Below are 16,918 nucleotides of genomic sequence, written 5' to 3'. Positions count from 1 at the left end.
AGGCTCTAACTACTTTACCTATATCAAGGTACAACTATCGCTCATGCAATTTATCCCTACACATGCTCACGACACGTGATACTATCTAACTACTGTATGATGTCAGCCTTCTCATTTTCATCATCCCCATTGGGCCTGAAGACTCATAATCAATCTATTGGTGGTCTTAAAGACTTGTTACTATTATCCCACTGTTCTAAAAGAACCCATTCATCATCCTTCATTGATATCTATTAGTCACAATATATCTTTGCTACTTAAAATTTTGAGGCTACAACCGACCCGACGCCCTTAATCTATACTGTACAGATGCTAAAGTCTAATCATTGTCCTATGTCAACCTATGAATACTAAAATTTGGTCATAGTTTTATATTAACTCTCACACTTATCGAAAACATGAATAAATAAACCAACATGTTGCTTATGCTGAAGACCTATGATAACAATGACACATTAACATATTAATACATGGTAGCACGGGCTCTAAAGTCTAATTTGTCTCCATATATTAACCTACGAGCGCTATGGTTCGACTATATTCCTCTATCAACTAACACTTACTGTTATAAGAAATCATTAAACCAAATACTTAGTCTACTTTGAAGTCTAAAACAACATTGATGCGAACGTAGTCGCGTGTAGCCAGGAAACAGAAAAATAGTTGAACACTAGTTGCTAATCGAAAGCAATTAATATGATAAAGTTGGATCAAGAGTTCTCAAGCTACCTCCTCCAAAACACATACAACTTTTAAGAAACTTAGTTGATGATCTAGTAACCTAACATAACCCTTAACTAAACGAACATATCTAAGAAACTTACACTAACTATGTATCCTCTATTACCAACCGAACTCCTGCATCCAAGAAAACTTGAAAAGCTTTGACATATGTCTGATGATATTCTACCGCTCTACCGCAATTCTAAATCTTATAGAAAATCCTTAGATCCTCTTGATGTCTTCAAGTTGAACTTTTATTGACATTACTACAACAATCCTTTAAATGACGAGGCGTCTCCACAGCTAAATCTCCAACAAGTACTACCACTTATGAAATTTTTAAGAATGATTCACTTCTATAATGAACCTTTACTAATTCATGCTAGGTACTCTTAGTTAACTTCAACTGTTACCAATAACATTAGGACCAACTGGTCGAACATGGATCAATGAGTCAATCCACTAATTCTGCATATACTCCTAATACATTGGCAACCCCCATAAGGTATTACCACATATTTTTAATGGGCATAGTCCATTTTGAATGATCTCCTTCTAGACCCCTCTTATTTTGTCTATACGTACCTCATATGGTGACTCATACACATTTTTCCCTGACATCGCTCCTATTATCATCAACCCTTGAAATATGATAACTAAATCCTTAATGCGTCTTTAACAAAACTCTCTAAGTCTGGTAAATATTTGGAGTGGTCCATCCTATTTCTACACCAAAGCACACAACAGTTATTATGGAGAACTTTGCGGCCTACTAAATTCCTTGTCTAATAGTTTCTATGTTACAAGGATCAATCCTACATCCTTGAAGGAATGAACCTATATGGATCTCGTGGTTATCTAAGTCGCACTCAGGAATCTAGCCAATTCTTAAATTCTATTGGACGCTTGGGAGGAAAGACCAACCTTTCCCTGAAAAGTACTATAAGAAACTCATAGTGTATGGGTATTCTAGCAGAAGACTTCCTTCTTCTTTTACCCACACAACAAAACTGAAACTAACAACCTCCACCTACTTGTGTTGTAATTCTATGTGTCCTAAACATTAAAACCGAAAGTTGAACTGCCCTTCGCTCTTTCGTATGAAGGTTCAGTTCGCCCATACTTGAGTTTATCTCACCCCTACTTGGGTTCATCCTATCATCTACTATTATTCCTGAACGATTAAAGTCGAGGCTGGATCTACCTATGTCCTTTTTAGCTCTTTTTGACTTTAAAGAAACTCTAGATTGTCCTATAAACGAATTTGATGCTTTCATCGTAGTTTATTGCTTGTGCCAAATGTAAGTCATCTTCTTTACATAACATAATGAAAATTAAACAAGATCATAACCAGTAGAAAAGTGGTTTCTATAAATGCAACAAAGCATATGCATAACCAAAGGGTACAAGAGGATATTATTATGTAATAGATTTTTACAAGCAACAACAGCAATTGCTAGATTACATACTAATACCTACATACAAAAAATGGACATAGCAACATACTTGAGAACATATCAAACATTTCCATCGGCATCACTCATTCTTCCTTAATAGGAAATAGCACAACTCCTTTATTGGTCATGGGGTCATTTTCCCCCAGAAATCCACTAGACAATTGAAAAAACTTAGGCGTTTAAACCAAAAACATTCCATCCACTTTTTGTAAAAACCACAAGTGTTGGGGTCTGCGTCGCCTCTGCCTCTAATCCAGGACTGCTAGATTTGTTTTGGCCAAGTAGAAAACATTGGAAAAACACCTCTTAATTGGTACAGTCTCGTGGTACATGTCATATTTTTCCACACTTGAAGCACTTGAACTTGTGACATGAAAACATGTGGGTTCCCCTACAGTTAGCACAAATGTTGTGGTCATACAGACCGTGAACTCTTGTCTCAGTAGTACCAAACTCTTTGGCTTTTATCAGTGGAGTTAGGTCTTGCATCTGCTTCCTCTTTATTGATTGTGTCTTCAAACTCCAATCTGGTGTCATTTCTATCATTTCCCCAATATCATGAGTAGCTAAAATTTTCTCCCTAAATCAAACAATCAACAAGTCAGTGATTCATTCAATCATATTAGGTAATTCCTTTATGATGGATTGAGAAACCTCGGTCGAATTCCAGTCATGTAGCGTTGATCCTAATCTTGGATTCTGCTCTATAGGGGTCCCCATTATGTTTGAATATCATAATGTTATCACCACATATTCTGATAACCTTTCATTGCAAAAAGGTCGATCATGAACTAAATCTTTGTCTCCATGAGACACACGCTAACACCGAAAACATCTTCCATTTTTCTTATTCTTCTCGTCTAACATTTTGATCCTTTGATTCTGGGAGGTTGACATACAACCATATCATAGCATGTAGCAACTTTAGTTGCTAGTTGCTCAGTCCCAATGAAAGTTGTAATCCTTATGCCGATCACCTCTATTACTTCCTTCTTAAATCAAACAACTGAAGTTGATACTATCTCGAACAAGGTTCTCAGAACCTAGTCTACTTATGTAGATCTATTTGGACTCGGTCCTTCATGGCCACTTGGGCCCGAACTTAGAGCCACTTTCCTAAACATCACCATATTGCAGGTAATGATGGAAACAACGCAAAACAAATTTATAGTGTTAACCACACTATCTATCCAACTACGAGTACCTTAATAACTTTGCGACTCCTCATGAGCCAAGTAAAAATCATGTGCTTCTAGTAGTACATTCCTATACTAACTTTCACACCTATTCATACACGTCCCAAGAATTGTACCGAAGTTTCCAAGTCACTTTTCAACATTGTACACTAAGCATATATGTAACACCGTAAACTTTCAAACAAAATTTTCATTTTAAAATCACATAATTCTCATAATACAATTCACAAAAATCTCATTTATTTAATTTAAAAATCGTAACTCTATAATTGTTTGATTAATAATCCAGGATCCTTAAAACATAACTCTTTCACTGGCGTGATATCACGCCGGTGCCTTCCCGCGATCCTGAGAAAAACCTGAAACATATATCTCATAACACAGTAAGCACGAAGCATAGTGAGTTCCCCAAAATACCACACACAGCTCATTAGCCACTCGAGGATATAACACAGTAAGACCCTCCAATCAATGTGTCTCAGTGGGACCCTCTGGTCACATAACTCAGGTGGACCCTCCGGTCCTAACTCGGTAAGCACAGAATAAAACACAGCATAAATCACATAGACATAATGTAGGATATCACAGTACTCAATATAAACACATAAGATATCTCAGTCACACAAAGATACCACTCATGGTAAGTATAGTGAGAAGACTCACCTCGGATGATGAACGGCCCTTATAAACGTTGTTGTTACGTACCGGGCTACCGGCCTCTAACTTTGAGCCAAACCCACAATTAACCCAATTAGGAACTAAGTCCAAACTCTTACTCATTAGGTCTAAAGGTTGTCCACTAACCAGCCCATCCATAACCTAAAACCCATTGGGCCCACCAAGGCCTAATAATAAATGGGCTCTCCTGAGGCCCAACTCTCAAATCTAAATGGCAAACCCAACTTAAGGGCCCAAAGCACATATATATATATATATATATATATATATATATATATATGTGTGTGTGTGTGTGTGTGTGTGTCTCTCTGTGTGTGTATATATATATATATATATATATATATATATATATATACGGGAGAGCCCATTTATTATTGGGCCTTGGTGGGCCTAATGTTTTTAGGTTATGGATGGGCTGGTTAGTGGACAACCTTTAGACCTAATGAGTAAGAGTTTGGACTTAGTTCCTAATTGGGTTAATTGTGGGTTTGGCTCAGAGTTAGAGGCTGGTGCGTAACAGCAGCGTTTATAGGGGTTGTTCATCATCTGAGGTGAGTCTTCTCACTATACTTACCATGAGTGGTATCTTTGTGTGACTAAGATGTCTTATGTGTTTATATTGAGTACTGTGATATCCTGCATTATGTCTATGTGATTTATGTTGTGTATTATTCTGTGTTTACCGAGTTAGGACCGTACGGTCCACCTGAGTTATGGGACCAGAGGGTCCCACTGAGACACATTGACCGGAGGGTCTTACTGTGTTATACCCTCGAGTGGCTAATGAGATGTGTGCGGTATTTTGGGTAACTCACTAAGCTTTGTGCTTACTGTGTTATGTGATATGTGTTTCAGGTTTTTCTCAGGATCGCGGGAAGGCATCGGTGTGATTGTACACACCAGTGAAAGAGTTATGTTTTAAGGATCCTGGATTATTAATCAAACCATTATAGAGTTAAGACCTTGACTCAAATCACAGATCTGTGATTTGGACAACGGGGACACTGGGGCAATACGCGGGGCGTACTGGAATTACGCTCAGTGTACTCCCCAGATTCACTCTTTCTACTCATTTGGTCTTAATCAGTTAAGACCTTGACTCAAATCAGGGATCTGGATTCCCTAATAACCCTTACACCATAAAGTCCGTGACTTTAAGCCTTTGCATGGCTGATATGGTCACAAACACCCAAAACACTCACTCTCTTATCTCAAAAAGCTCATAACTCATGCATGGCTTGATTCCAACGTCCAAGATTGGATTTTTATGACATTACACCACTAAATACACTCAAAGGGGTTGATCATAGTCTCTGGAGCTCAATATCTCTTAAAGTCTCCACCTTTTGGGACAAAAATCCTAAAATACTGTATTATGATGCACAAAACAAAAGAGTGAGAAAGCTTGGAGCTTTATACCTCATGATGAAGCACCCAACTCAGATATGCTCAGATCCAAGGCCTGGACTTTCACTCCTTCTTCTCTAAAGCTCCTTCTTTACTCCAAGAACACCCAAAATCACTTAAGGCTCTCCAATGGACACACACAAGCTCAAGAACGAGGATTTAGGGTTTGAGAGGGTTTATGTCCTGAGGATGGTGGCCAGGAATAAGGCCATCTCATTCTTTATATAGGGACACACCCAAAATTAGGGTTTTCACTTTGTGCCTAGTACGCCCAGCGTACCCTGTGGTACGCCCAGCCTACTAGGTGGCTCCGCTTAGAAGTCATGGACATGAGTATGCTAAGCGTACACACACGTACCCCCAGCGTACTCAGTTGTCACCTTTCTCAAATAAGGGATTATTCTTGCCAAAACTTCAAACTTCCATTGCTTCCTCAATATAACTCTGATTCCAATGTACCTCATATCCACGGAAAGGTGACGAGATGCCCTACGCTTCTAGCAACTCGTCGCAACCCCGAGACTTCCTCATACCTGGGTTACAACCCACAACCCCTAATCACGGATGATCCGAAACAGGATGTTACAATTCTCCCACACTTGAATTAGATTTCGCCCTCGAAATCGCTCGTTATCACACATAGATCAAAACCAATAACCCGAGAAGTACCACCGAAAGGACCTCATATCATACAACAATTCTTCCAAAGACACCTAAACCCAACAGGGACTCCCGACCCCGAAGAGGGATAGACCCTTCTGCCACTGCGGTACTCGATCTGACTCTCCAGAACTTGAAAACCCTAGTAGTCTGTCTCCCTGCCAGACCACTCTCGCAAAACACCCTTATGTTAATCGTCCATCGACTAACAGACTCTACGAACACTCTACCAACTCTGATTCTCTAATCGATCCCCTTCGAACTCAAGAGGAACGGAAAGGTCAAAACCCACTAAGGACCCACCACCTGAACAGCTTTCAGAACTCTTCTGAAGGAACGATACTCAAAACTCTGCCCTCGGACAAGGAAGCGGTCAAGCCAGCTCGGAATGATCCTCTGACACCCTTATTCATAAGTCCAATTCATCTCAAATGTCCCTTCCAACACTGAGCACCCGGTCATCTCTGACCCAATAGTTGAACCTCCAAAGGTTACCCACATACCCAATAAAACGACATACCGGCTTCCTTCTCACATTAACTACCTCGGCTCATTGTGACACACAAGTCACGAAGTTCGCTTTAACCCAAGCGAATACTACAACCCCATCTGAAGTCATCTCACCTCCGACCTCAGTCGTCTACCATCTACTGGTTCCATGCGTCTCGCGGTTCTTCCCATACCAACGAAACTGACCCACTCCGGTCTGAGACATCAGATGGAGATCATTTCCCCTCAAAATGAAACCCAATTGTGAATCCGAAACCTCAACCCGCCTACTCAATACACGAGTTGTCCCAAACTCAACTCGAGAGTCTGATTCCACAACAGAATTGGAACCACTCATTTCCAATTTGATACTCAACTTGAACCCACGATTCGCGAATTTATGCACACACCATCTCTCCAATTCCTTCTGATTACAATAATCCCTCCTCAACCCGGGATACAACAATCCTCGACCGACACAGAGACCCCAGTCTCGCCCCTGGTCCGACAACCAGGTTCCCGAAGACTCAAGCGGTAAGGCTACCCCAGCCTAAGAACTCCTTTGCGTCATACTCTGACTAGTGTATACTACAGCTTCCCGCAAAACAATATTCACTCTTATCGACTACTGATTGTTACGGTTCCCCCTGTATGCTTACGACACCCTCTCACTAACCAGTGAGTACTACGGCTCCCCGCAGTATCATAACACTCTCCTGCTAACTAGTGAATACTACGGCTCCCCGCAGTATCACGACACTCTCTCGCTGACTAGTGAGTACTACGGCTCCCCGCAGTATCACAACACTCTCTCGAAGACTAATGAGTACTACGGCTCCCTGCAGTATCACGACACTCTCTCCCACTGACTCATGAATGCTACGGCTCCCTGTAGTCTTACAACACTCTCTCATTCACTAACACACCATGGGCTCACTCCATGGTTTCTCCAGATAATCCCAAGCGATTACTCCTACCCGGATCCACTTGCTCTCTTATCACCCCATAATCTCATCATCAACACATCACTACACTGAGTTCACCAACTCATGCTCTGCAGCTCAACACAGATAGGTGCTTACACCAACCCGACTTTTAAAAAAAATGAGTCGTTGTCAACCGTAAATTTGATTGTTCTATCGAAAAAGTCACCATTTAACCACATCTTAACGCCAACTCACCTTACAAAAACGCAAGGGACAAGGGTGGAGCGGTATTCACAACATTACGACAACGTTTTGGGTAATTCACATGAGCCATAACATGCAAAGAAAATGCTTAACAAATGTTTAAGGAGAAACCATTTGGAGCTTTGGACAATCTTATCGCTTATCACTCATAAGTCATAACAAAGATCCAACCTCCAAACATGCTCATGAAAAGGATCTAAAAGGAATTAACTAATAGAAAATGACATAACTTTCATAATACTATTAGTATCAACTTGTCAACATTATTACCCAACTTGCAGGTTTCTTGAATATTACACTTATAATCAAGATTTAACAAATATCCATTCCAATATTCCATCACAAAATTTTGCTACAAAATATTCCTAATTATATTAAAATTATATCCCCCAAAAAAGTAAAAACAAATAAATTTTCATCTTATCTACTAGCACTTGGAACTTTACCCTTTTTAAGATTTGACAGTTCTTCAATCAACTTCCTCTCTTCACCACTCACACGCTTCGGTATCTCAACCTGCACTCTCACCAACTGATCGCCTCTCCGATTCCCCTTCCCCAAAACCGGAACCCCTTTCTTCGCCATCACCAACGTCGTCCCCGGCTGCGTCCCCGCCGGAATCTTCAGATCCACCGCCCCGTCAACCGTCGGCACCTTCACCGTCGTCCCAAGTATCGCGTCCAGATACGTCACCTTACAAGTGTACAAAATGTTGGTGTCGTCACGTTTCAGCACCGGATCTGGAAGAACATCGAGAATCACAAAAAGGTCGCCGGCGGGTCCGCCTCTTCTTCCGGCGTTACCTTCTGACCTAACTCTCAACCGGCTACCGGAATCGACGCCGGGAGGGACTTTGAGGCTGATTCGTTTTGACTTTCGGACTCGGCCGTCGCCGGAGCATGTGGCGCAGGGGGTTGAGATTTCTCCGGTTCCGTTACAGGAGGAGCAGGTGGTGACTTGTTGGAAGATGCCGAGGGGGGTTCTGGCGGAGGAGATGACTTGGCCTTGACCGCCGCAAGGGGAGCAGCGGGAGGCGGTGGTTCCCGGTTTGGCGCCGGATCCTTTGCAGGTTGGACAGGTGTCGAGTTTTGATATTTCGATTTCTTTTTCGACTCCGAATACGGCTTCTTTGAAGTTTAGAACGAGGTTGTAGCCTTGATCTTCGCCTTCTGTGGCCATGTTGCGGGAGCTCCGGCCGCCGCCCATTCCGCCCATGTCAAATAGTGACTCGAAGATATCAAATGGGTTGCTGAAATCCTGTTTGGATTAATTTGAGAAATTTTTAGAAGTGAATAAATGAAAAGTTTGTTGTTCTGATGATTTTTTTGGTGGATTGAATTGAACTTACCCCGTTGCCCATGCCGCCGGCGCCTTTGAGTCCGGCCTCGCCGTACCGGTCGTATATTGATCGTTTATCGTCGTCTGATAAAACCTGTATTGAGAAGAAGGGTAATTTTGTCATTTACTGAAAGATGTGAGAATTTAGAGGAAGAATGATGAGTTTTACTTTTACGGTTTTACCTCATAAGCATTGCTGATGTCCTTGAACTTTTGTTCGGCTCCTGGTTCTCTGCAAAGAAACGTTACAAAAATAAGGCAAGGGCATAATAGTCATTTACGTATGTAGGGACTAAAACCAAAACAAAAGCAACCTAGTGAAAAAAAAAATACTTTTAGGGACAAAAATATTAAATATGCAATTTAGACTTGAGCATATAAAAAATATATAAAAAAAAGTAGTACTTAACAATAGCATTTAAAAAAAAAATTGAATTACAAAACTCAGATAACAATTATTAATTAACAATAAAATTAAATAAAATAATTTTGTTTAAGGTTAAACATAATTAAGAGAGCAATATGAAACATCATTGAACAAGGGAGTTCATAATGACCCAAAAAGCTACCCATTTTATTTTAAAAATTAACTTTAAAGAATTTGACTGGATTTCTTGTTTGTAAAAAAGACATAAATGCCCTCCTTATTATTAAGTAGTTCCACAACTAATAGTTTATATAAATGGAATTGGTAGTAAAACTTACTTGTTCACATCTGGATGATAACTCCTTGCAAGTTTCCTATAAGCTGAAAATGAATTAACAGAATTATTAACTATTTTATTAAAAGGACTCAAATTAACAAAGTATATTGACAACATTCTATTTCTAAAAATCCACCCAATTATTACAATGCATCCAAATACAAAGAATTCCGTAGATTTTTCAAAGTATATTGTCTTAATAAAAAAAAATGAAAGCACAATGTTATAAATTTATATAAATGAAAATATGTTGCTATTACTTGCATTTAGCTCTAGAACAATCCTTGAAAAAATACATTATTATCATGGAGTTAAAATTTTACTAACCACTTTTAATGTCTGCTTTAGTAGCACTCTTTGACACACCGAGTATCGAATAGAAATCCTGTAAACAAAAGTAAAAAATAAAATCAAGAAGGAATTTTCTTCAAATTAAAAATAAAAAATAAAAATAATAAAACTTACAGATTCAGCTCGGACAATGAGGCGACCACCTCTACGCTTACGAGAATTACTAAATGAACTCGCATCGTATATTGCATGCATGGAACCTTGTGAAAAGAAGCTTGAACATGGTGATGCAAATGCTCTTGTTTTTGTTGAAAAACTAATGATAAAAAAGAATAACTTATAATAAAATAGGCATATAAATAGTACTAATAGTAACCAATGTAATATATAAGTCGATAAAAACTAAAAAAACACATAAAGATAATAAAATTAAGTCCTATAAGACTCGGTTACCCTAATTTTATGTCTCCACTCCCTCATATATGAGATCATCTCTTTCAATATATGAAAACCACGACTAACTGAGCTGCATATTACTCTATTAGAACTAGACCTGGCAATTTCAGATACGAAAACACGAATCTATGAGAGCCACGACACGACACGAATACATCTTAAAAATTGAGATAAAGCTTATTTCTCATCGTGTAATCGTAACGTGTCAAATTCGTAGCTGACACGTTTTCATGACAAATACACGAATTGTCAGGTCTAATTAGAACACTACATATGGTTTATGGTATGTTTTTATATGACTTTTTATGATATTGATTCTATATAGTATTAATACTCTTATTATATTTATATATATATATATATATATATATATATATATATATAATAAAAAGCCGTTATACCACCACGATAACGACTTCAAATAGCAGCGTGTGACCGCTATTGAAATTTTAACCGTGATAATTGCAGAGCTTGTGGCCAACTCTACTTTAACTATGCTATTTTATTACTTAATTATGGGTTCAAAACCACTTAACTTTGGTTTCAAAACTTTTGTAATATGAAAACTAATGCATCCATCAAGTATTTCAAGAATCGTGAAACACAAACACCATGGTATTAAACCGCCTACTTAACTTCCTAAATAACAAAAACACTACAAAATATGCACAAGTAGAATCCAAGAAAGGGGAAGTAGAAGGCACAACAAGGTCAAACAAAACTGAAAGAGATCATTACTGCAAAGTTAGTTCATAAATGACTGAAGTATAGGACACAAAGCAACATCTAAAGAGATCCAGTAAGGATACATAAAACAATTTGGTGTATTGTTTGATAAACACAATTCAGGTTAAACAATCAAAAGAATACTCACCAAGGCATATGGACATGAGATTTGCTACTTGAAGAGACACTCAACATTGACTGAGGTTGAACACCCCACATAGCCACCCATCTACTCGCACAAGGTACAATTGCCATTATATATACTCTGAAAAATGACAAATCTTAATAAATATTACAACTTGAAATTTCACAATACTTTCTACAATAAATAGTTTATGAAATATGAACTTGTGTCATTGAATTAGGTTATATAGACTCCACAGAACTTCAAAGAAAACAAATATGTTTCAAAGAAATCCTCAAATTAGGCATGATTTGCTGTTACCTCTTCACTTTTTGGATAAAAATGGAGGCTTTACTTATAAATAGACAAGAGTGATAATCAATTTAGTAAGAAATGATTTCGTCAGGATATCAACATTCTAACAACTCCGTCTACAAAACCCTACGTCAACCAAGACAAAAAGCTAGGGTTTTTCATCCAATATGACAGACGAATATGCGTTCAATAGCAAATAAAAATTAAAAAGTGTGTATGTAGGGAGAGATAGAACCAAAATTAACGACGAATTAGAGTTACAAGTAAATTCAACGAAGGGAGATTGAATGAAATTGAAGGGACGAACCTGAACGAAGTTGATGAACAATCTGTAGTGATGAATTGGACGATTACGCACGACGGATTGTGGTGGTTGCCGGCGGAGAGGTTACTGGAGAGATGAGGCAATGAGAGGGAGAAAGAGAAGCTCTTTGGACGTGGAGACGTATACTAAATACTGCCCTATTCGTTTATGTTCCTGTGCGCATCTGCCCACCTCATTCCCGTAGGATAGGTTGTTTTTGACCGTGGATATTACTTCTTTCAATTCCATTCGTTCGAGTTAAAAATATTTAATTAAATAGGTTTGTACAAGAGATGTCTAGAAAAGTTCAAATAGGAATAAATTAATTTAATATAAACGTATTTTTGTATTATATATATATATATATATATATATATATATATATATATATATATATATATATATATTAAAAAGGGAAATCAAGTAATCTAACCATTTCTAATGATACTTTAAAAAAAATAACTATTTTTTTTTTTTTTGATAAATTAACGACATGGTCTGAACGGGTTATTTCTGACTCGTTTTTAGAAAATGATAATGGTTATAGGACCCGACCCGATTTTGTGGTCCAACATATAATACCTTTTTGGAGTTCATTTGGATGTCATTTCTCGAACATACATTCTGAAACCTGTTTTGAACTGATACAACCTTCATTTCGGAGACTGTGTCGAACTTAGTAATTCACAAATGTCTTCTTCTAACGGTGGAGAGTATCACTTTTTATATGTAAGTTTATAATTATACATCTTTACTGCAGATTGTATGTCAACACCTATATAATTTATGCAATTATATAGGTTTTAAAGAGAAATATGGGATTACATTTAGTTATATATGTATGTTATATCGAAAAATCTTACAAATATCCTCATTTTGACTCTTCCGGAACAAATCCGAAATCCGTATAACATATTTGGAATATTAAGATCTACTCCGGAATCCGACGAACAGTTCCGAAATATGGATCCGGAATGTTATTATTTGGAGACCGTATCTATAAATAGGTTCCAGAATTTTGTTCTGAAATTCTGATACAGATATGTGATCCGGAATAGTGTATTTCGAAATTGTCCTCTGAAACATACATACTAAATTGGCTAATTAATGATTCTTTTGATTGTAGCATGATAGAATACACAAAGCAGTTGTCACTACAAACTGTAGGTGTGAACTCGGGTGGGAAATCATGGCTCGATCACAACATAGACCACCTTGTGCATCCATATTTATGCAATCATGTTTTGGTGATTATGTTCACGTGTCGATAGGTGTAGAATGTCGCCCTTACACTGTCAATAACTTATGTGCAAGGAATACACTACTTTACCTCCAATTGACCTACATGAGCTTCTATTTTCGGTACACGACTATCGGGTTTGCTTTGACATGAAAGTTTTTTGCCTGATTACCGGTTTGCGGTTCGGGGACTATTTCCCCCCGAGTTATGATTTTGCACAGTTCAAACAACGTGTATTTCCATTTGTGTCGGCTTCACGTTCGGTAAGAATGGTTGACCTTATGCACGTGTTCAATGACTTGCCTCATCAGTTAGGTGATGCAGACGCGATGAGAGTCTCCCTACTATATATGCTAGAGCAGGGATTTTTGGGGAAATACCCTCGACAACCGGTTACTAATGAACGTCTCGCAATCATCTCTAATTTAGGTGAGTTTAACATGTATACAGTTATTTACTTACATAGATCAAATGATACACATACTTATTAAGTGCAATTGTTAACACAAGTACCCATGGAACATAGTGATATGGGATTTCACTTATAGACAGTTGCGTACTTTCTTTGATAAGATTGGGGTGCACTTGAACCCCACCGAGGCAAGAGTCGACAGTAGACATACATATACTTTGCAGGGATTTTGTCTATGAATTTAAGGTATGTTGACTATGTTTCATAATATCTTTTAAGCAACAAGTATTGTAAAATGTTGGTTACTTGTTTGACATCTTAATTTTGTAGATTTTGATCATGAAGACATTTCCTAACAGTATTATAGTTGGTTCCCCTATATCAAGTGTTATCCCTCGGGTAGTTGCATACCTTCCGATGAGGCGTTTATACATTGTTGACTGTAAATGTATTCTTGATGTTAGAAATATATGTAGCTTAGTTCACATTATAATATATAAGTTGTTATGAGAAAATAACATAACATTAACCTTTATATATTCTTTTATGCAGCGTCCCCCCCCAACGAATTGTTGCAACCTACTCAGCAGGAGCGTGTTGCTTTGTGGTTGAGTGAGAGTGCCCCATAGATAGATATTGTAGATTATCCTTATATTTGTGTTATGGTTTTTTATTGTGCATGTTTTAAACAATTTCCTAATCACCATGTAACAAAAACAATTTTATCCTTCCGGACAGAATTTTGTAAAATATTATAATTTCGTACAGACATCACTACGGATTTGTAGATCAATTGTTTCATATTGTTGACTATTTTTTAAGTAGTTTTAACGTTAGATCTACACTTAGACTTAACGTTACTTTTGGCACTTGACTTGTCATACTAAAAGATTCGGTTTTTGTTTAATCTGCGGGAAACTAAGCATCACAGTTTCTGCTTGTGTTACTAGTCCTTTGGCAACGACTGCATTTTTTCTAAATCCGACATTTACCTTGGGATGGGATACGGTTGTGGTTTTGTGGTTGACCGGTTTGTCATTTGTCCATCAATGGTGGTAATACAACCATGACTTCATCCGGTTGTTCTTATTCAGCTGGTAATGGTGCAGGAAACATATATATATATATATATATATATATATATATATATATATATATATATATATATATATATTGATCAATATGTTTCTATTCTGAAATATGATGACACTCATGTATTGCAGTGATGATATCACAGTTCCTTGAATACCGCCATAGCATGAGAACAAGGTATACCTGACAATTGTCATTTCCCACATGTGTAACAACGAGATTCCAAGTTTACTATACCATTTTTCATTTGGTCGGTCACCTCATATCTACTTTGATCAATTTGGTATACCCGAAAACTAGAGGATTTTTTTATCCTCCTTATCGATAACCTTCTCATCATACTAAGTAATATATTTTTTGCTTTCAACTATAAAAAACATTTACATATATGTTGGCATGCATAGTAAGTTATAATACAATGATCATGGAAGTATTATAATATACATAGTTACCTTCAACATTTACGTCGTTGACACCACCATTGTTGCATAGTTGCTCGAAAGAAATCAATCAACATTGTTATTTGTAGTTTTTGTGCGTCTCTTGATAAAGAATTGATGGACTTGGCGTTGTTTGATGTCATAATATTATACCGAACCACAAGGAAATACGACCTTGCCCATTTCTCGTAATCGATTATTTCTAGCCATGTACGATAGTCTTCGTTTAGTGCATGACGTAGCCTACCCTAAATTTCTTTGAAATCAGACTGTCGGTAATCTTTTGCATCCTCCCAAAACAAAATCTTTGTTCTCTCTTGTTTGTTGATCTTTGTTATCATATTCATCAACAAATGATGACAGCAGAGTTTGTGGTATGCGTTCGGGAACACAGCTTGAATGACCATTTCAATTGAATCGACTATATCTAATATGATAGCCAAAGAGGGCATGTCTCCAATACATTCTTTGAGTCTTGATAAAAACCATATACATGACTCCCTACTTTCAGTTTTCCCAACACCAAATGCAATAACGAGGATTTGATTATTATCGTACATGTTTGTTGCTATGAACATCGTGCCCAAGTATTTCCTTTTAAGGTGTGATCCATCAATGATAATAATAGGACACAAACAAGTTTGAAACGCTCGAACCTAAGAATTAATTAATATTAATATATTATTCATTAGAGCGATCACACGTGTAAAAATGATAAATATAAAGAACTCATTATATAAGAAATATTACCGTGTAACCGATAGCCATGAAAAAGTATTCATATTTGTTGTCATAACTTGTCTTTTATATGTCTAACCTTCATTGGATTCTTCTTCTCCAAGTTGTAACAATATAAAGATAGTCTTTAAAAGCTTTCTTCAAAGTATGAAATATGTACACTAAGACGATCATTTAAAATTCGTTGTATTTTTTCCCCTCGCAACATATTACTTGTACTATCAGTTAATATACCCTTCAAGAAGTGACCCAATACCTTTTTGTTGGCTTGTTGATGATGTGGATGTAGTTTTGTGTTTAAGCAAGTGTGTCTCTCTAATAGTTTAACCACCTGAAATGTATCAGCAGTATTGTGTTTCATTTTCTGTATCCGCCAATCACAATTTTCTATAAAGTAAACAGCTTCAAACCTATCTTTTGTAGATTTTGACACTCTATATTGGAAGCCTTCCGTAGCACTTTTGAATCCTAAATTAAGCTTAAGTTCTTTTTTGCTTTTGAATAGTTGGAATAACTTCACATAGGAAGTATAATTATGGGCTGTAGAACCTTCACGTTATTGTTGAGCTAATTCGAGCAATGATAAAGGTTTAGGCATACCCCAATGAGTGGTTTGTGTTTCTTCAGAATCGGAAAAATAATAAGGAAAATTTTCTTGTTGTGTTTTTTCGGGGTTGTAAGGGATCAGTTTCCTCCTGTTCACCTTCAATATCATCCCCATCAAATTCAATGTAACTCTGAAAATGTTCAAGTGGCTACCTGTGTGGAATTATATTACCATCATCCACCAAGAATGTTAGTTTTTGCTCATCATTTATAGATTCATCAACATCGACTGTTGGAGAAGCATCATCAACAACCTTACCTTTATACCTATAATCACCCCCATCTATAGGGCCATTGTAAGAAGGAACATGGTTGGTTGTCATAGGTAATAA

At 37.4% G+C, this 16,918-nt stretch overlaps 1 protein-coding gene across 1 annotated transcript; it reads right to left on the bottom strand.

Annotated features, from left to right (window-relative positions):
• Positions 1-8,021: 8,021 nt before the first annotated feature.
• Positions 8,022-12,218, bottom strand: LOC145061297 (chaperone protein dnaJ A6, chloroplastic-like). Its single transcript, XM_079008735.1, has 8 exons — positions 12,062-12,218; positions 11,464-11,580; positions 10,308-10,449; positions 10,170-10,227; positions 9,844-9,886; positions 9,322-9,370; positions 9,149-9,232; positions 8,022-9,057 (listed from the first exon to the last, which is right to left on the bottom strand). Exons 2-8 carry the CDS (start codon positions 11,568-11,570, stop codon positions 8,221-8,223), a joined length of 1,320 nt encoding a protein of 439 aa, XP_078864861.1. The 5' UTR covers positions 11,571-11,580; positions 12,062-12,218; the 3' UTR covers positions 8,022-8,220.
• Positions 12,219-16,918: the final 4,700 nt, after the last annotated feature.

This window comes from Lactuca serriola, chromosome 7 (genome assembly GCF_051521515.1).
Source record: "Lactuca serriola cultivar US96UC23 chromosome 7, Lser_US96UC23_V15, whole genome shotgun sequence".
Classification (NCBI taxonomy): Eukaryota; Viridiplantae; Streptophyta; class Magnoliopsida; order Asterales; family Asteraceae; genus Lactuca; species Lactuca serriola.
The sequence above is the reverse complement of the archived record's forward strand: the minus strand, read 5'-3'. Positions and strand labels throughout refer to the sequence as shown.

What these genes read in the sequence shown, in the direction of transcription:
- LOC145061297 (XM_079008735.1), bottom strand. Translation starts at nt 11,570, where the DNA reads ATGGCAATTGTACCTTGTGCGAGTAGATGGGTGGCTATGTGGGGTGTT. An exon ending in TCTCATGTCCATATGCCTTG is followed by an intron (nt 10,450 to 11,463) that starts GTGAGTATTCTT and finishes TTTTATCATTAG; the next exon opens with TTTTTCAACAAAAACAAGAG. An exon ending in TCATTGTCCGAGCTGAATCT is followed by an intron (nt 10,228 to 10,307) that starts GTAAGTTTTATT and finishes TTTTGTTTACAG; the next exon opens with GATTTCTATTCGATACTCGG.